Here is a 21,736-nt window from a genome sequence, read left to right on the forward strand (position 1 = left end):
AGCAGCATGGTGGTGTAGTACTGAACTAGGAGGAGCAGGAGATGGGCAGCTTTATTTGTCTAGTCAGCTGACTACAGCTTTTTCTCTGTGTGTGTGTGTGTGTGTGTGTTTGCAATCCCATGTGTGCTCATTTTCACATATGTATGTGAGCTTTAAGTGTGGGCATCCTGTTTTCATGATGGAAAAAAAATCACATTTGAATACCTGTGTAGTGAAAGGGGGATTTGAGATTTACAACCTACAGAAAGCCCAAGGTCACCATTGTCACATGACAGCCAAGAGCACAGTCGGCACATAGACACAGGACAGGTGACATCATCAAACGATGCTATATGAGACTTCTGCTTTGTCCATTGTTGGACAAATTGATACTCTTTTATATAACATCCCCATTGGGCTTCCCTCTGCCTGTACGGTCTCTGATGTACGAAGGGCTAAATAAATAAATTTGATTTGATTTGTACACGGCCTGCCTGAAACTCTCTAGCCTAGCCTATAGCTATCGCATTGGGAGGGGGGATTCATGCATGATTCTGCAGTGATCCTTTAAAGATTCCTTCTCCATGAAGTCACTACTCATTCTGATGTTCAGTGAAAACAATATGTACACTTGTCAGGATGTATAAAATCCCGTGAACATCTGTAATAACTGATAGTGTAATAAGTATTTTATGTTTTGTTCTTCCAGGAGACCCTCCAGCAGCTGGTGGCGATGCCTCTCCCCAACGTGCTGGTGCTGGGCAGGAACCCTCTCAGTGGTACGTCCTTCATCTGACTGACCTGCCAACAATGCAAACTGTTACAGACTGTTGCATGTCATGGCTGATCAGTGTGTAATACACATTCTGTTACACTGGGATATGATGTGCTTTTTAAACCCTTTATAACTTCATTATTATGCAACGTACGTGTAGGTTGTTTGCATTTCACATTCCCCTTTTATCTTGAAATCAGTTTTCCTTGTGTGTAGATTTGATTTCCCCCAGCTAGAATTTAGTTTATTGAATCTTGAATCGTTCTGCTACTGTGAAATTTAGCTAGTATCTGCGTCTAGAGTGAAGACCTAGACAACACAGCCATGAAATTCAATACTCCTATGTGCAAAGTATTATCAGACCAACTCAAAGTCCTGAACCAAAACATGTGGCATTCCAGTCTCTTTCCAATGACCTTTGACCCTGGTGGTGTGCAGCGGTGCTGGTATCTGGAGCCATCTGAAAGTGATTGACCATGTGGCTTTTATTATGCAGTCATTAAGGCTCAATGGGGTATGGGCCTATTATCAGTACTATGGGAATCCACCCCAGGCTCTGATTATTAACCCACTCTGTGCTCAACACCACAAAACCCCACTCCTCTGAGTCCACTAACTAACTCATCTGGTCGTCCCCACCCCAGACTGTCTGACTTCCACACTGAATATCACTTCGATTCAGTCTGATCCAGCTTCAAAATGGAAAGCACTTTGACCAGCTAGAACACAATGTGCTCTTAAAGGCTCATCTCCTGTTCAATGTGGACAGTCATGCCTTGTCTGTGTCTTTCTAGTGAAACTACTTCTACTTGGGTGCAACGATCAAGCCTTTATTTCAGAGACTGGACACGGGTGTCCGTTGCCTGCCACGTGGAGAGCAGTTTGTACCTACTTTGTATTGCTGACATTGTTTGATTCTATTGTGGTCGTTTAGATGCCAGAGGAGTGTCTCTCTTCAGGAACAATGGCAACCGTATGGAGATATGTGCTCTCCAGGTGGAGAGGTGGAGGCAGGGCAGAGTGGCAGTCATCAGCAACGCTGTGTGGGGTTGTGGGAAGGTCAGGAAACCTGAAGTCACATTTAGAAACCTGAAGATGGTTAGAGCACCTGGGGCCTCATTTATAACCGTTACATAAATTGAACACTAAATATCTGTGTGTGCCATTTCTGAAAAGACTGCAAAAATATTGAGATTGATAAACCTGGCGCACGCCATACATGCGTTTTATACATCATACCTGCTGTAAAAGAAAGTGCAAGCGTGAACAAGCATTATAACTGCATCTGAAAAATGCCCATCATTCACCTTTTTATGGGGACAATATAACACCCTTATTTGCTGTATGGTTTGGAAGTATTGGAAATAGGCCAAGATGGTATCTAAAGGAAAATGTAATGGCAAACTTGATCAAATGTCTTTGGAGGGGTTAGCAGACTGCGTGTTTCATTTTTGCAGTGACATTTGCTTTATCTGACTGTTTCTGAAGGTCAAAAACAATAGCAAATTGTTGTGGATCAGTAAACAGATTGTTTGAATGCAGTCATGTTTTGCTTTCACTTTTTCCCAAACCTAAATATTCTGCACTGCCCACAAATTCTGAAACATTGTCTACTCTGGGGGGAAAAAATAAACAACAGTAGACCTACGTACAGTGGTAGCCTATACATTTCAACGCAAAATATTAACATCATGTTCACCTGTTAATCTTATGAACTGTGCTCCCTGTCGGATGCAAAGAGCAAAAACTTGAAATGACAGAAGTCTATCTAATAGGCCCAATTTAAATGAGATGCGTGCATGGTAATTTGTTGTGTAGCCACGTCGGGAATATGAGCTCCACTGTCTCAGCACAAGGATACTACTTTTGCCTGCAATGTAATACTTCAACCAATAGAAACTGCGTACACGTGGTCTAAAGTTTGCGGGAGGATAAGCACATTCTCACTTCAAGCTCAGTTTTTATAAATGGCAAGTTTTGCGTGATCTGGGCACACGCATACGCACAAAATATGCTATGTTTATAAATGAGGCCCTTGGGGAAATAAGTGATTTATAAAATCAGTTTCAGTTGGAAGTGAAATTAGCAAAAGTATGGTATTTTATCAGAGGAACCATGAGTAGTCCCTGACTCACGTTATAGACATATATAATGAATAACAATTATTGGGCCAATTGACAAAATACACTGACTGTACAAAACATTAGTAACACCTGCTCTTTCCATGACATAGACTGACCAGGTGAAAGCTATGATCCCTTATTGATGTCACTTGTTAAAGAAAGGTTTTTAAGCCTCGAGTCAATTGAGACATGGATTGTGTATGTGTGCCTTTCAGAGGGTGAATTGGCAAGACAAAAGATTCAAGTGCCTTTGAATGGGGTGTGGTAGTAGGTGCTGGGCGCACTGGTTTGAGTGTGTCAAGAACTGTGACGCTGCTGGGTTTTTCACCTGTATGCCCCAGTGTCACTGAGGCCTTGTGCCCCTGCTCCCTGTGAACAATGGCTGGGCAGGAAGGGTTGCAGCAATGAGGGGTAAGTCACTGTCTGTGCGCCCCTGTGAGTTTCCTGCCAGGAAGAGCGGAGTGTAGCGACCGAGGGAAGGAGCCACACTAGGCGCATACAGCACTATCATAACAAAGCCTGCAGAGCCAGGGCTTCTGAAGGGAAATTTCCATCTATTTTTAAACCACCCCCTCTCTCCTCTTGCTCTCTTTCTAATTCTCTCGCCACATCTTGCTCTCTCCCCCATCTCTCTCTTTCTCTCGCATGCTTGCTCGCCATGCTTGGTTCAGTCAGCTTCTTAAATTATTCATCCTGCGCCTGCCTGCTCCTTTATCTTCAGCGCTCAAGAAGATTTGCCTTTCTAAATCACTGTACATGCTTCTGTGTGTAGGCTCTACTGTGTGTGTGTGTATGAATCCTTCTTAAGGCTTTCAGTTTGAAGAAAAAGCATTTAGAAGGCATTCGCAACAGCTGGCCTTGTGTACTCAGAATAGAATCCAGAACGGACTACTCTCATATTCCCTAAAGGACCACACATACCACACAGATTGTCGATCTGCCGCTTGTTCGGTGTGGTGTGTTAGATACCACCCGCTGATGGACATCCCGACTGCCAACATTTTTGCGCAATTCTACATGAAGAATGGTTGGCAAAGTATGGCCTGCAATCTGTTCAGAGGTGCTAAGTACTCTTGGCCGACAAAAGCTATTGTATGTCCTAGCCTTTATAGATGTTGTTTAGCTTTGATGGGCCTCAACATTTTCAAATCGTCGTCCATTCCGTCCATATCCTATCTATCAGAATATTATCTTGAGTTATTCATTGCGACCTTAACACTTTTTTTATATGAATAGACTTGGGCATTTTGACATGTCCCTCTGTCACTGTCTAGGAAGATCTTTAACCCAAACATTTCTCCCTAGTTATTTTGTTACTTTGACAGTCATTTCTGAATATTATTTTGTGTGATTTTAATTTCAAGGTCAACCCTGTTACTTAACTCTTGTTTTAATATGGTGAATTTATATATATTTTTCCCCTAAAGAAACATTGAACATCATACTGTAAGGTTGTGAATATAGGCCAGTAGTTATTTTTCTTACTGATGGTGCTTCAGTCTGGGCCACAAACATTGTTAGTTTAGCTGAGACCTGTGTTTTGATCCTCTGGATGTCCTGTGTGGACATCTGTAAGGATTCCAGATGGCATAGGGGGAATCGGGTCTTCAAGGATGGTGTCATTAGGATGAGTGAAACACTGATGTCATAATGAGTTGTTTATTAGCCACAGATATAAGCCAGCTCAGCTGAAGTGTTACAGGTCATCATTTTTATCATGGCTTTTATAATCAGTTGACTTGACACTATAGCAGTACATTTAACACCAAATGCCCCTTAGAAGCATTATTGCGTTGTATACGGTGCATTTAGAAAGTATTCAGACCACTTGGCTTCTTCCACATGTTATAGTCTTATTCTAAAATTAATTAAATTGTCCCCCCCCTCATCAATTTACACACACTACCCCATAATGACCAAGCAAAACTGAAATATCACAATTACATACATACACAGACCCTTTACTCAGTACTTTGTTGAAGCACCTTTTGGCAGCGATTACAGCCTCAAGTCTTCTTGGGTATGACACTACCGTACAAGCTTTGCACACCTGTATTTGGGGAGTTTCTTCCATTCTTCTCTGGAGATCCTCTCAAGCTCTGTCAGGTTGGATGGGATGTGTCGCTGCACAGCTATTTTCAGGTATCTCCAGAGATGTTAGATCGGATTTAATTCCGGGCTCTGGCTGGGCCATTCAAGGACAGACTTGTCCCGAAGCCACTCCTGCATTGTCTTGGCTGTGTGCCTAGGGTCGTTGTCCTGTTGGTAGGTGAACCTTCGCCCCAGTCTGATGTCCTGAGCTCTCTGGAGCAAGTTTTCATCAAGAATCTCTCTGTACTGCGCTCCATTTATCTTTCCTTCGATCCTGCAGCTGAAAAATAATCCCCAGCATGCTGCTGCCACCACCATGCTTCACCATAGGGATGGTGCCAGGTTTCCTCCAAACGTGAATCTTGGCATTCAGGCCAAATAGTTCAATCTTGGTTTCATCAGACCAGAGAATCTTGTTTCTCATGGTCTGGGATAGAGGTCGACCGATTGATCAGAATTGCTGATTAATTAGGGGTGATTTCAAGTTCTCATAACAATCGGTAATCTGCATTTTTGGACACCGATTGTGGCTGATTTTTAAAATAAAAATGTAGTATTTTTTTATTTTCTTTTACACCTTTATTTAACTAGGCAAATTAGTTGAGAACACATTCTTATTTTCAATGACGGCCTAGGAACAGTGGGTTAACTGCCTCGTTCAGGGGCAGAACGACAGATTTTTACCTTGTCAGCTCGGGGATTTGATCTTGCAATCTTCTGGTTACTAGTCCAACGCTCTAACCACCTGCCTTACATTGCACTCCACGAGGAGCCTGCGTGGCAGGCTGACTACCTGTTACGTGAGTGCAGCAAGAAGCCAAGGTAAGTTGCTTGCTAGCATTAAACTTATCTTATAAAAAAAACTATCAGCCGTAACATAATCACTAGTTAACTACACATGGTTGATGATATTACTAGTTTATCTAGCGTGTCCTGCGTTGCATATAATCCGATGCTGTGCCTGTTAATTTCTCATCGAATCACAGCCTACTTTAACACGCTCATTTGCGAAAAAAGCACTGTCGTTGCACCAATGTGTACCTAACCATAAACATCAATGCCTTTCTTTAAAATCAATACACAAGTATATATTTTTAAACCTGCATATTTAGTTAAGATTTCCTGCTAACATGACTTTCTTTTAACTAGGGAAAATGTGTCACTTCTCTTGCGTTCAGTGCAAGCAGAGTCAGGGTATATGCAGCAGTTTGGGCTGCCTGGCTGCCTCGTTGTGAACTGTGTGAAGACCATTTATTCCTAACAAAGCCTGTAATTAATTTGCCAGAATTGTACATAATTATGACATAACAGTGAAGGTTGTACAATGTAACAGCAATATTTAGACTTAGGGATGCCACCCGTTATGTAAAATACGGAACGGTTCCGTATTTCACTGAAAGAATAAACATTTTGGTTTCGAAATGATAGTTTCCGGATTTTACCATATTAATGACCTAAGGCTCGTATTTCTGTGTGTTATTAAGTCTGATTTGATAGAGCAGTCTGAGTGGTTGTAGGCAGCAGCAGGCTCGTAAACATTCATTCAAACAGCACTTTTGTGTGTTTGCCAGCAGCTCTTCGCTGTGCTTCAAGTATTGAGCTGTTTATGACTTCAAGCCTATCAACTCCTGAGATTAGGCTTGTGTAACCGATGTGAAATGGTTAGCGTGGTGCGCGCTAATAGCGTTTCAATTGGTGACAGCACTCGCTCTGAGACCTTGAAGTAGTTGTTCCCCTTGCTCTGCAAGGGCTGCGGCATTTGTGGAGCAATGGATAACAATGCTTCGAGTGTGGCTGTTTTTGACGTGTTCCTGGTTCGAGCCCAGGTAGGGGCGAGGAGAGGGATGGAAGCTATACTGTTACACTGGCAATACTAAAGTGCCTATAAGAACATCCAATAGTCAAAGGTATATGAAATACAAATGGTATAGAGAGAAATAGTCCTATTATTCCTATAATAACCTCAACCTAAAACTCCTTACCAGGGAATATTGAAGACTCATGTTAAAAGGAACCACCAGCTTTCATATGTTCTCATGTTCTGAGCAAGGAACTTAAACGTTAGCTTTTTTTACATGGCACATATTGCACTTTTACTTCTCCAACACTTTGTTTTTGCATTATTTAAACCAAATTGAACATGTTTCATTATTTATTTGAGGCTAAATTGATTTTATTGATGTATTATACTAAGTTAAAATAAGTGTTCATTCAGTATTGTTGTAATTGTCATTATTACAAATAAATACATAGAAATTGTCCAATTTAAATCGGTATCGGCTTTTTTTGGTTCTCAAATAATCGGTCGATCTCTAGTCTGGGAGTCTTTAGGTTCCTTTTGGCAAACTCCAAGCGGACTGTCGTGCCATTTTACTTAGGAGTTGCTTCCGTCTGGCCACTCTACCATAAAGGTCTGATTGGTGGAGTGCTGCAGAGATGGTTGTCCTTCTGGAAGGTTTATCCCATCTCCCCAGAGGAACCTTGGAGCTCTGTCAAAGTGACCATTGTGTTCTTGGTCACCTCCCTGACCAAGACCCTTCTCCCCTGATTGCTCAATTTTGCCCCTGGCCAGCTCAAGGAAGAGTATTGTTGGTTCCAAACTTGTTCCATATCAGATTGATGGATGCCACTGTGTTCTTGGGGACCTTCAATATTGCAGACATGTTTTGTTACCTTTCCCCAGATCTGTGCCTCAACACAATCCTGTCTCGGAGCTCAACGAACAATTCCTTCAACCTCATGGGTTGGTTTTTGCTCTGACATGCACTGTCAACTGTGGGACCTTATAGACAGGTGTGTGCCTTTCCAAATCATGTCAAATAATTTGAATTTACCAAAGGTGGACTCCAATCATGTTGTGGAAACATCTCAAGGATGATCAATGGAAACCGAATGCACCTGAGCTCAATTTCGATTCTAATAGTAAAGGGTCAGATTACTTATGTAAGGTGTTTCTTTTATTTTTTTATTTTGTATGCATTTGCAAAAAAATGACTGTTTTTGCTTTGTCATTATGTGGTATTGTGTGTGTGTGTGTGTGTGTGTGTGTGTGTGGATTTGAGATGGGGAAAACAATTTGATCTATGGCTGTAACGTAACATCATGTGGAAAAAGTCAAGTGTTCTGATTTCTTTCTGAATGCACTGGAGGCTACATCCAATAGTTCAACCTTCCAAACCCTCTACCTCTGTCACTACACACCCACATGGAGGAAACGAATGCACCATAACATACACTAAGAACAAAATATTGCCATTTGATATTATGGCTGTCCATGAAGATGTTGTTCCTACTGGTGGGGATTTACAGTAGTTGTTATTGCTGTGTGGCCCTTTTTTTCTGAATAGACATGCCTTGTTGTCAAAGCCTGTTAGTAATCTGTGTTTATGTCCTTGGGGCTGATGAGCTGGCTTCACGCACGCACGCACGCTGGCTGGCTGGCTGGCTGGCTAACCTTGTTGAGCTTCCTACCAGCTGTGTAATCATTTCCTCTACATGTGGCTTGGCATCATACCGTACCTAGCTGATTGGATGCTGAAAATTACAGTACAATCTTTTTGGTTAAGGACCTCACATTATAAGCATGCGATAGTAAGTTTGCATGTATGTAATAGGGTTACTTGAATGGCTCATCTCAGTGCTGTAGTAAGTATCCTATCTGTGTGACCGGGCCGGGGGGCAGATATTTTTTTTGCAAAATGATACAGCAAAAGCTTATGGAATTTGGTTGTGATTTATGAAATGAATTTGAAACGAGGCAAAATGCCAGGGACAAGAACTACAGTCAATGAAAATATGTATGGTAGTAAAATCAATGGTAGTAAAACACTATTTGACAATCTGTCTGCAGAGCAAGGTCTGGAGGAGATGAGGAAGCTGTTGTTGCTGTTGCTTGGCTGTGCTGTCCAGGTAAGTCCTACTGTACACATCATCCCCTTAATCATCTACTGTCAATAGTCTACCATTTACCATTTCCTGTAGGATTAACACTCACTCTTCTATTGATTTGAGTAGCTCTTGCTCACTAGTTCCTGACCATCAATATCCTTCGGCTCTATTGTTCAGATGAGTGTTAACACAACTACAGTTGTATGAGTAAAATGAGTCATTCTCACTCAGACTAGCATTCACTTCCTCTTCCTCAGCAGAGTTGGCACTATGACAGGTGGTCTGTCTTCTGTCCTGGCAGCAGGCCAGAGAAGGGTCAGAGGGTGTGTCTGCTCAATGGGAGGCTCTGTATGCCCTGACCCGACCCTTGTCTCTGTCTTTGCCCTGGGCCTGGCTGGAGTAGCACTGATGATGCGTCATACTTAACCCCTGGCCAGAGAGACGCTAACCTCAGTCATTCTCGTGCACACTTAGCTCACTGTTTTAGGGAGTTCTGACCTAGGATACTTCTTCAAGGACTCCTGATAGGGAAATATGTGTGAAGTCAGTGTTGATTTAAATGTTTTTTTCTAGATCATAATTGTTAGGTGACACTGTTCTATTACAGGGTAACTTTTTTGTTTTGCAAAAAAACTTTGGTGGGGAAGTCCGTTGCGGGTCGGTTATGGCCTGCGGGCCACCTGTTGCTGCCCCCTGATCTACATATTCCTTCACAGGCATTTTTCCTCAAAGCCAACCAATTAGAACCCAGGCCATTATCCTGTTAAGACCATATAATAATTCAATGCTGAAGCATTCAAAAATAAACTAATGGGACCGGCGCCATTGATAACTACTGCGCCATTGATAACTACTAGTGCCGTTGCTAACTAGTAAAGCTAGTTCCATGAATTGTAAAGAGTTATGAGATATTAGAACCCTGTTGTCTTTACCTTGTAATCTTCAACCTCAACGTTGGCTAGCTGGCTAGATGTCTTTTTTTCTGGCATTCGCTTAAAATGCATTTTTCACCATCCTGATATCTGTTTCAGAATGCTTGCCTTCTGCCTAGGCAGCGTAGCTACAATATTTTAGCTGCTCCCATGGTTGATTCAGAGTGGTAGAACCTCTGTATTGTGACGCTGGTGTCTTCAGCTTCCCATCTTCAACCTAGCCTGTGTTTAGGGAGCTGACCTCGCAAAGACCTCTCTAATTCCACTCTCCAGACTGTCATCCAACCCCCAAACCGCCTCCTTTTGTTTGCAGTGTGAGAAGAAAGAAGAGTACATCGAGAGGATCCAGACCCTAGACTTTGACACAAAAGCTGCCATAGCATCTCACATCCAAGAGGTATGAGAGACAGATGTATAGAAGATATATCTATATATCTCATTTTGTGAAGGCATCCAGTTCAAACATAAACCCTTGCGTCTCGTGTGTCTGTTTTGGGCCAGCTTTTAGTAAAAGGAAACTTTAGTTATTGTAGGACGGATCTGTGAGCTTTTCAGCCACATTTATGTCACTGCCCTCCACAGCAGTTTGAGTCAAAGTAAATTAGTTTGCTTCCCATTGCTTTCAACACATTTGTTCTGTGTATTGACTGGCAGAGTGTGACTCCGCTAATGCTGTTGTTTTAAAGGTGACCCACAACCAGGAGAATGTTGTGGACCTACAGTGGCTGGAGGGGGGTGACCTGCCCCCAGAGGACCTGGACTCCTTCTCCAGGAACATGGCCTTCCATCTCAAACGCCTGGTGGACGAGAGAGACGACCAGCTGGAGGTACATGTCTGAAACTGGGCACATTGGTACCTTTTTAACTCCACTCAAGTGGTTAGAGCGTTGGGCCAGTAACCAACAGGTTGCTAGATCAAATCCCAGAGCTGACAAGGTAAAAATTTGTTCTGCTCCTGAACAAGTCAGTTAACCCATTGTTCCTAGGCCGTCATTGTAAATAAGAATTTGTTCTTAACTGACTTGCCTAGTTAAATAAAGGTAAAATAAAATGCATCAAATGTTGTCTCAATGAGTTAACGGCCTGTAGAGAGTCTGTATGGTGCTATGGTGTCTGCATTTTTATGGCGTGTGCGTCAGTTTGTGTGTATGGTTGGGGTGTGTGTGAATTGAACCCAGAGCAGTCTGATTAAGGACAGCCCATCCGTACAGTTGCCAAAGCCTGGTAGAGCAGCAGTCCCAGCATCCTATGGGCTAGAGGGGCAGGGAGGAGGAGGTGGGATTATAAGGATCTCCACTGGAGGCTAGACGTTCTTCATTAAAAGCCCATTTCATTGTGTAGCCACTGGGTTATGAACGGACAATGAGAGAGAGAGGAGGGATGATATGTTGTCACAGACCATTTTAAACCAATGCCTTTTTGCTACTATTATCTCCGAACCCAGCCTAATATACCCTTATTGTGTGCCGATACTTGAGCCTTAACTGCATTAGTACTGGGCTTTTCATTATGTTTGGGCTTTCCATCTCCCTAAGCTCACACCTCCCAGACTGAGCAGACAGAACAGCAGGGGAGCCTGACGCAACATAGGTGCTACTGTTCAATAATAAGGTGTCACGGTAGACTATATATAGACTGCAATCCACACTGTCAGTATACTCAATCTTCAATATCCTGTCTGACAACTGCTTTGTCTTTCATTGTGATCAATGATCTAACACTGTTGAAAGCAATTTGATGAGAGCCTTGTTTTCACCCATCCAAATCTGTTAAGATTACTTGGGCTGATCATTTCAAGTAAGTAAGGAGAGAGGGATACATGTGTTAAATATAGAAGATGAGTGCAGGATACATGATCAGGGTCCTGGTCTGTGAGTTGTCTACAGGGATGCAAGCTTGTTCCTTTTTGGCAATATTTGCCATTTTGATCTTAAATTATTGAGATCATTGAGGGGTGTGAAAAGAGCTTCTCTCTGTGTGATCACTAAATAATGGTGTATGTTTCTCATATTGAAATTATTGACTGAGCACAGAATGCATGCATAACACTTTGTATTCAGGATATTTCTGGGCAATTTTACTTTAGTGCCTTATTTTAAACAGGATGCATGTTTTGGAGTATTTGTATTCTGTACAGGCGCCTTTCTTTTCACTCTCTCAATTAGGTTAGTATTGTGGAGTAATTACAATGTTGATCCGTCCTCAGTTTGCCTCTAACCCTGTGTGGTATCACGATACTACTCTGTTTTATGAAACTTGGCCATCGTTAGTCATATTTTGGTGTAGTGACAACCCCACTCTGAAAATAGTCCGTTTACACAGAGAATGTTTTGTCACCACCTTGGGCCTTCACCAGTTTGGTCTAACTGTTATGGTGTTGCGTGTCCTTCCAGACCATTGTGGAGCTGACCCAGGAGAGGGACTGTGGACTGTACTCTCCTCCGCCCCTCTTTGCCCAGTCGCCCAACGACTCGCCTAGCTTGCGCCGCACAGAGAGCCGCCAGCACCTGTCTGTGGAGCTGGCCGACGCCAAGGCCAAGATCAGACGCCTGCGCCAGGAGCTGTAAGTACCCTCATTTGGCCTTTCTCCAGCTCCATTGGCCCTTTTTAGTAAGTCTGTGGTAGACTGCAAACACTGTTGGACCTCCCAGGATCTCTTAACACATCATTGGTTCTCACAAGTTCTATAAGCTTTGTACAAGTATCCTAAGAGTACTGTTGAGTGTCTCTAAATGTGACACTGCATTCATCTACTGCTGTCTCGTGACTGCCTAGTAATGGAAATCAACCCAGTACGGTGTGTCATTGGAGCTAGGAACCGTGACTCAGCTCTGTCTTTGAGTATCCCATTCTCTGTTCACCAGTTCATGGAGCACTCTAATACTGACCGGAGAGAACCGCAAAAGCAGGACGCTAATTACGGAACTTAAAGTTTTATGTCAGCGATTATTGTTAAAGAAGAATACATTTCCTCTTGCCTCTCAGTAGGAAACAAATGGTTCTACACTACTGTTCTGATGCCGTAGTGCTAGACCTTCATTGTTGTCATAAATAATGGAACTTCCTCTTCAGAGTCCATTAACCCTGGGCAGAGACAAAGGCCAGTGGTCAGTTTATCAAAGGGAGGGGTTTTTAACGAGAAGCATTCTCTGTTTCAGACGGAAGTGTTTTCTAGGATGCAAAAAACTGAGGTGCTGACTCTGGAATCTCTTAATCAAGTCCATCATAACATTGATGTGGTTTGTCCAGTGATACGGTTGGGGTTTTGTAATGCAGGCTTCTTAGTGCTGGGTCAAAACGGTTTTGAGGTACACTACATTAACAAGAGTATATCATACCTTCCCCAAACTGTTGCACAGATTTGTCTAGAATTTCTTTGTTTGCTGTAGCTTTAAGACTGCCCTTCACTAGAACTAAGGGGCCACCAAACTTTACAGTTGCGACTATGAATTGGGGCAGGTCTTCGTCTGACATCCACCAAATGTCCGTTGGACTGCCAGATGGTGAAGTATGATTCATCACTCCAGAGATCTTGTTTCCGCTGTGCTAGAGTCCAATGGTGGCGTGCTTTACACCACTCCAACACCTGGCATTGTGCATGGTGATCTTAGGCTTGTGTGCGGCTGCTTGGCCATGGAAACCCATTTCATGATGCTCCCGACAAACAGTTCTTGTGCTGACGTTGCTTCCAGGGGCAGTTTGGAACTCAATTTTTACATGCCTCAGCGGTCCCGTTCTGTGAGCTTGTGAGGCATACCACTTTGCGGCTGAGCTGTTGTTGCTCCTTTCTACTTCACAATAACAGTACTTACAGTTGACTGGGGCAGCTCTAGCATGGCAGAAATCTGACGAACTGATTTGGATGGGTGGCATCCTATGACTGTGCCATGTTGCAAGTCACGGAGCTCTTCAGTAATGCCATTCTACTGCCAATGTTTGTCTATGGCGACTGTGTGCTCGATTTTATACACCTGTCAGCAACGGTCAAAAGTTTGGGGTCACTTAGAAATGTCCTTGTTTTTGAAAGAAAAAACACTTAGTTTTTGTTCCATTTTAAAACAAGACACTCTAATGTACTTGTTCTCTTGCTCAGTTGTGCACATGGGCCTCCCACTCCTCTTTCTATTCTGGTTAGGGCCAGTTTGCACTGTTCTGTGAAGGCAGTAGTACACAGCGTTGTTCGAGATCTTCAGTTTCTTGGCAATTTCTCACATGGAATAAATAGCCTTCAAGTCTCAGAACAAGAATAGACTGACAAATTTCAGAAGAAAGTGCTTTGTTTCTGGCCATTTTGAGCCTGTGATCGAACCCACAAATGCTGATGCTCCAGATACTCAACTAGTCTAAAGAAGGCCAGTTTTATTGCTTCTTTAATTGGCACAACAGTTTTCAGCTGTGCTAACATAATTGCAAAAGGGTTTTCTAATGATCAATTAGTCTTTTAAAAAGAAGCTTGGATTAGCTAACACAACGTGCCATTGGCACACAGGAGTGATAGTTGTTGATAATGGGCCTCTGTACGCCTATGTGTATATATTCCATAAAAAATCCAGCTACAATAGTAATTTACAACATTAACAATGTCTACGCTGTATTTCTGATCAGTTTGATGATATTTTAATGGACAAAAACAAGGACATTTCTAATTTTATTTAATTTATTTCCCCTTTATTTAACCAGGTAGGCTAGTTGAGAATAAGTTCTCGTTTACAACTGCGACCTGGCCAAGATAAAGCATAGCAGTGTGAACAAACAACGACACAGAGTTACACATGGAGTAAACAATAAACAAGTCAATAACATAGTAGAAAAAAATAATCTATATACATTGTGTGCAAAAGGTATGAGGTAGGCAGGCAATAAGGAGGTAGGCAATAAATAGGCCATAGGAGTGAATAATTACAATTTAGCAGATTAACACTGGAGTGATAAATGATCAGATGAACATGTGCAGGTAGAGATAATGGTGTGCAAAAGAGCAGAAAAATAAATAAAATAAAAACAGTATTTATTTTATTTTACCTTTATTTAACCAGGTAGGCAAGTTGAGAACAAGTTCTCATTTACAATTGCGACCTGGCCAAGATAAAGCAAAGCAGTTCGACAGATACAACGACACAGAGTTACACATGGAGTAAAACAAACATACAGTCAATAATACAGTATAAACAAGTCTATATACAATGTGAGCAAATGAGGTGAGAAGGGAGGTAAAGGCAAAAAATGCCATGGTGGCAAGGTAAATACAATATAGCAAGTAAAACACTGGAATGGTAGTTTTGCAATGGAAGAATGTGCAAAGTAGAAATAAAAATAATGGGGTGCAAAGGAGCAAAATAAATAAATTAAATACAGTTGGGAAAGAGGTAGTTGTTTGGGCTAAATTATAGGTGCAGTAATCTGTGAGCTGCTCTGACAGTTGGTGCTTAAAGCTAGTGAGGGAGATAAGTGTTTCCAGTTTCAGAGATTTTTGTAGCTCGTTCCAGTCATTGGCAGCAGAGAACTGGAAAGAGAGGCGGCCAAAGAAATAATTGGTTTTGGGGGTGACTAGAGAGATATACCTGCTGGAGCGTGTGCTACAGGTGGGAGATGCTATGGTGACCAGCGAGCTGAGATAAGGGGGGACTTTACCTAGCAGGGTCTTGTAGATGACATGGAGCCAGTGGGTTTGGCGACGAGTATGAAGCGAGGGCCAGCCAACGAGAGCGTACAGGTCGCAATGGTGGGTAGTATATGGGGCTTTGGTGACAAAACGGATTGCACTGTGATAGACTGCATCCAATTTGTTGAGTAGGGTATTGGAGGCTATTTTGTAAATGACATCGCCAAAGTCGAGGATTGGTAGGATGGTCAGTTTTACAAGGGTATGTTTGGCAGCACGAGTGAAGGATGCTTTGTTGCGAAATAGGAAGCCAATTCTAGATTTAACTTTGGATTGGAGATGTTTGATATGGGTCTGGAAGGAGAGTTTACAGTCTAACCAGACACCTAAGTATTTGTAGTTGTCCACGTATTCTAAGTCAGAGCCGTCCAGAGTAGTGATGTTGGACAGGCGGGTAGGTGCAGGTAGCGATCGGTTGAAGAGCATGCATTTAGTTTTACTTGTATTTAAGAGCAATTGGAGGCCACGGAAGGAGAGTTGTATGGCATTGAAGCTTGCCTGGAGGGTTGTTAACACAGTGTCCAAAGAAGGGCCGGAAGTATACAGAATGGTGTCGTCTGCGTAGAGGTGGATCAGAGACTCACCAGCAGCAAGAGCGACCTCATTGATGTATACAGAGAAGAGAGTCGGTCCAGGAATTGAACCCTGTGGCACCCCCATAGAGACTGCCAGAGGTCCGGACAACAGACCCTCCGATTTGACACACTGAACTCTATCAGAGAAGTAGTTGGTGAACCAGGCGAGGCAATCATTTGAGAAACCAAGGCTGTTGAGTCTGCCGATGAGGATGTGGTGATTGACAGAGTCGAAAGCCTTGGCCAGATCAATGAATACAGCTGCACAGTAATGTTTCTTATCGATGGCGGTTAAGATATCGTTTAGGACCTTGAGCGTGGCTGAGGTGCACCCATGACCAGCTCTGAAACCAGATTGCATAGCAGAGAAGGTATGGTGAGATTCGAAATGGTCGGTAATCTGTTTGTTGACTTGGCTTTCGAAGACCTTAGAAAGGCATGGTAGGATAGATATAGGTCTGTAGCAGTTTGGGTCAAGAGTGTCCCCCCCTTTGAAGAGGGGGATGACCGCAGCTGCTTTCCAATCTTTGGGAATCTCAGACGACACGAAAGAGAGGTTGAACAGGCTAGTAATGGGGGTGGCAACAATTTCGGCAGATAATTTTAGAAAGAAAGGGTCCAGATTGTCTAGCCCGGCTGATTTATAGGGGTCCAGACTTTGCAGCTCTTTCAGAACATCAGCTGAATGGATTTGGGAGAAGGAGAAATGGGGAAGGCTTGGGCAAGTTGCTGTTGGGGGTGCAGTGCTGTTGACAGGGGTAGGAGTAGCCAGGTGGGTATGGGGATGAGGTAGGTAAATTGGGTGGGCTATATACCGATGGACTATGTACAGCTGCAGCGATCGGTTAGCTGCTCAGATAGCAAATGTTTAAAGTTGGTTAGGGAGATAAAAGATAAAAACCCCAAACTTTTGAACTGTAGTATGTATGTATATTTGTTTTATATATATCACACAAGCACGCACAATACCATTCAAAAGTTGGGACACCTACTCATTCATGAGTTGTCTTTATTTTTACTATTTTCTCTTTTATAGAATAATAGTTTAGACATCAAAACTATGAAATAACATTTAGAATCATGTAGTCACCAATAAAGCGTTAACCTCTCTGGGATATTTGGGAAGGTAGCGTCCCACCACGCCAACAGCCAGTGAATGTGCAGGGCGCCAAAATTCAAATCAACAAAAATCTCATAATTAAAATTCCTCAAGCATACAAGTATTTTACACCATTTTAAAGATACAATTCTTGTTAATCCAGCTACAGTGTTTGATTTCAAAAAGGCTTTACAGCGAAAGCACCACAAACGATTGTTAGGTCACCACCAAGTCACAGAAAAACACAGCCATTTTTCCAGCCAAAGAGAGGAGTCACAAAAAGCAGAAATATAGATTAAATTAATCACTAACCTTTGATCTTCATCAGATGACACTCATAGGACTTCATGTTACACAATACATGTATGTTTTGTTCAATGTCGATCTTCCGGCGCCGACAGAGATGGCCGCCTCGCTTCGCGTTCCTAGGAAACTATGCAGTTTTTTGTTTTTTTACGTGTTATTTCTTACATTAGTACCCCAGGTCATCTTAGGTTTCATTACATACAGTCGAAAAGAACTACTGAATATAAGATCAGCATCAACTCACCATCAGTACGACCAAGAATATGTTTTTCGCGACGCGGATCCTGTGTTCTGCCTTACAAACAGGACAACGGAGTGGATCCTATGCAGCGACCCAAAAAAACGACTCCGAAAGAGAGGGAAACGAGGCGGTCTTCTGGTCAGACTCCGGAGACGGGCACAGCGCGCACCACTCCCTAGCATTCTTCTTGCCAATGTCCAGTCTCTTGACAACAAGGTTGATGAAATCCGAGCAAGGGTAGCATTCCAGAGGGACATCAGAGACTGTAACGTCCTTTGCTTCACTGAAACATGGCTCACTGGAGAGACGCTATCCGAAGCGGTGCAGCCAACGGGTTTCTCCACACATCGCGCTGACAGAAACAAACATCTTTCTGGGAAGAAGAGGGGCGGGGGCGTATGCCTCATGGCCAACGTGACATGGTGTGATGAAAGAAACATACAGGAACTCAAATCCTTCTGTTCACCTGATTTAGAATTCCTCACAATCAAATGTAGACCGCATTATCTACCAAGAGAATTCTCTTCGATTATAATCACAGCCGTATATATCCCCCCCCCAAGCAGACACATCGATGGCTCTGAACGAACTTTATTTAACTCTTTGCAAACTGGAAACAATTTATCCGGAGGCTGCATTCATTGTAGCTGGGGATTTTAACAAGGCTAATCTGAAAACAAGACTCCCCAAATTTTATCAGCATATCGATTGCGCAACCAGGGGAGGAAAGACCTTGGATCATTGTTACTCTAACTTCCGCGACGCATATAAGGCCCTGCCCCGCCCCCCTTTCGGAAAAGCTGACCACGACTCCATTTTGTTGATCCCTGCCTACAGACAGAAACTAAAACAAGAGGCTCCCACGCTGAGGTCTGTCCAACGCTGGTCCGACCAAGCTGACTCCACACTCCAAGACTGCTTCCATCACGTGGACTGGGAGATGTTTCGTATTGCGTCAGATAACAACATTGACGAATACGCTGATTCGGTGTGCGAGTTCATTAGAACTTGCGTTGAAGATGTCGTTCCCATAGCAACGATTAAAACATTCCCTAACCAGAAACCGTGGATTGATGGCAGCATTCGTGTGAAACTGAAAGCGCGAACCACTGCTTTTAATCAGGGCAAGGTGTCTGGTAACATGACCGAATACAAACAGTGCAGCTATTCCCTCCGCAAGGCTATCAAACAAGCTAAGCGCCAGTACAGAGACAAAGTAGAATCTCAATTCAACGGCTCAGACACAAGAGGCATGTGGCAGGGTCTACAGTCAATCACGGACTACAGGAAGAAATCCAGCCCAGTCACGGACCAGGATGTCTTGCTCCCAGGCAGACTAAATAACTTTTTTGCCCGCTTTGAGGACAATACAGTGCCACTGACACGGCCTGCAACGAAAACATGCGGTCTCTCCTTCACTGCAGCCGAGGTGAGTAAGACATTTAAACGTGTTAACCCTCGCAAGGCTGCAGGCCCAGACGGCATCCCCAGCCGCGCCCTCAGAGCATGCGCAGACCAGCTGGCCGGTGTGTTTACGGACATATTCAATCAATCCCTATACCAGTCTGCTGTTCCCACATGCTTCAAGAGGGCCACCATTGTTCCTGTTCCCAAGAAAGCTAAGGTAACTGAGCTAAACGACTACCGCCCCGTAGCACTCACATCCGTCATCATGAAGTGCTTTGAGAGACTAGTCAAGGACCATATCACCTCCACCCTACCTGACACCCTAGACCCACTCCAATTTGCTTACCGCCCAAATAGGTCCACAGACGATGCAATCTCAACCACACTGCACACTGCCCTAACCCATCTGGACAAGAGGAATACCTATGTGAGAATGCTGTTCATCGACTACAGCTCGGCATTCAACACCATAGTACCCTCCAAGCTCGTCATCAAGCTCGAGACCCTGGGTCTCGACCCCGCCCTGTGCAACTGGGTACTGGACTTCCTGACTGGCCGCCCCCAGGTGGTGAGGGTAGGCAACAACATCTCCTCCCCGCTGATCCTCAACACTGGGGCCCCACAAGGGTGCGTTCTGAGCCCTCTCCTGTACTCCCTGTTCACCCACGACTGCGTGGCCACGCACGCCTCCAACTCAATCATCAAGTTTGCGGACGACACAACAGTGGTAGGCTTGATTACCAACAACGATGAGACGGCCTACAGGGAGGAGGTGAGGGCCCTCGGAGTGTGGTGTCAGGAAAATAACCTCACACTCAACGTCAACAAAACTAAGGAGATGATTGTGGACTTCAGGAAACAGCAGAGGGAACACCCCCCTATCCACATCGATGGAACAGTAGTGGAGAGGGTAGCAAGTTTTAAGTTCCTCGGCATACACATCACAGACAAACTGAATTGGTCCACCCACACAGACAGCATCGTGAAGAAGGCGCAGCAGCGCCTCTTCAACCTCAGGAGGCTGAAGAAATTCGGCTTGTCACCAAAAGCACTCACAAACTTCTACAGATGCACAATCGAGAGCATCCTGGCGGGCTGTATCACCGCCTGGTATGGCAACTGCACCGCCCTCAACCGTAAGGCTCTCCAGAGGGTAGTGAGGTCTGCACAACGCATCACCGGGGGCAAACTACCTGCCCTCCAGGACACCTACACCACCCGATGTCACAGGAAGGCCATAAAGATCATCAAGGACATCAACCACCCGAGCCACTGCCTGTTCACCCCGCTATCATCCAGAAGGCGAGGTCAGTACAGGTGCATCAAAGCTGGGACCGAGAGACTGAAAAACAGCTTCTATCTCAAGGCCATCAGACTGTTAAACAGCCACCACTAACACTGACACTGACTCAACTCCAGCCACTTTAATAATGGGAATTGATGGGAAATGACGTAAATATATCACTAGCCACTTTAAACAATGCTACCTTATATAAATGTTACTTACCCTACATTATTCATCTCATATGCATACGTATATACTGTACTCTATATCATCGACGGTATCCTTATGTAATACATGTATCACTAGCCACTTTATACTATACTATGCCACTTTGTTTACATACTCATCTCATTTGTACATACTGTACTCGATACCATCTACTGTATCTTGCCTATGCTGCTCTGTACCATCACTCATTCATATATCCTTATGTACATATTCTTTATCCCCTTACACTGTGTACAAGACAGTAGTTTTGGAATTGTTAGTTAGATTACTTGTTATTACTGCATTGTCGGAACTAGAAGCACAAGCATTTCGCTACACTCGCACTAACATCTGCTAACCATGTGTATGTGACAAATAAAATTTGATTTGATTTGAATAAAGTGCATATTTATATTCAAAAATCTCATTTTACATTGGCGCGTAACGTTCAGTAGTTCCAAAACATGCGGTGATTTTGCGGAGAGCCACATCAATTCACAGAAATACTCATAATAAACATTGATAAAAGATACAGCTATTATACATGGAACTTAAGATCAACTTCTCCTTAATGCAACCGCTGTGTCAGATTTTAAAAAATGTTTATGGAAAAAGCACACTGCAATTATCCGAGTACGGCGCTCAGAGACAGCCAAAGAGATCCCTCATGTTGTGTGGTCAACATTAGTCAGAAATAGCATTATAAATATTCACTTACCTTTGATCTTAATCCGAATGCACTCCCAGGAATCCCAGTTCCACAATAAATGTTTGATTTGTTTGATAAAGTTCATCATTTATGTCCAAATACCTTCCGTTGTTAGGGTGTTTGGTGAACAAAGCCAAACGTGCGTGCAAGTCCAGACGAAAGGTCGGACGAAAAGTCCAAAAAGTTATATTACAGGTTGTAGAAACATGTCAAACGAAGTATAGAATCAATCTTTAGGATGTTTTTAACATATATCTTCAATAATGTTCCAACCGGAGAATTCCTTTGTCTGTAGAAAAGCAATGGAACGCAAGCTAACTTTCAATTCGACCATGAATGCCTGATTTCACAGTCTCCTCTGAACAGTTGATATTGATGTGTCTGTTACTTGAACTCTGTTACTTGAATGTGTCTTACTTGCAGCACACTTTATTTGGGCTGCAATTTCTGAGGTGCA

General features: G+C 43.3%; 1 protein-coding gene across 15 annotated transcripts in view; it reads left to right on the forward strand.

The window, feature by feature from the left end:
* The window catches only part of LOC110502565 (girdin), a 93,417-nt gene that overhangs the window by 34,725 nt on the left and 36,956 nt on the right, over positions 1 to 21,736 (forward strand). For all 15 annotated transcript variants that reach the window (XR_016490998.1, XM_036960150.2, XM_021580698.3 and 12 more), the window contains exons 4-8: positions 689 to 758; positions 8,819 to 8,877; positions 10,102 to 10,185; positions 10,475 to 10,615; positions 12,182 to 12,351. Coding sequence is in view for 14 of the 15 variants with exons in the window: in XM_036960150.2 (XP_036816045.2) it covers positions 689 to 758; positions 8,819 to 8,877; positions 10,102 to 10,185; positions 10,475 to 10,615; positions 12,182 to 12,351 (524 nt within the window). In the remaining variant the exon portion in view is untranslated. The remainder of the gene's footprint in view (positions 1 to 688; positions 759 to 8,818; positions 8,878 to 10,101; positions 10,186 to 10,474; positions 10,616 to 12,181; positions 12,352 to 21,736) is intronic.

This window comes from Oncorhynchus mykiss, chromosome 23 (assembly GCF_057628025.1).
Source record: "Oncorhynchus mykiss isolate SJ-2025 chromosome 23, ASM5762802v1, whole genome shotgun sequence".
Taxonomy (NCBI): Eukaryota; Metazoa; Chordata; class Actinopteri; order Salmoniformes; family Salmonidae; genus Oncorhynchus; species Oncorhynchus mykiss.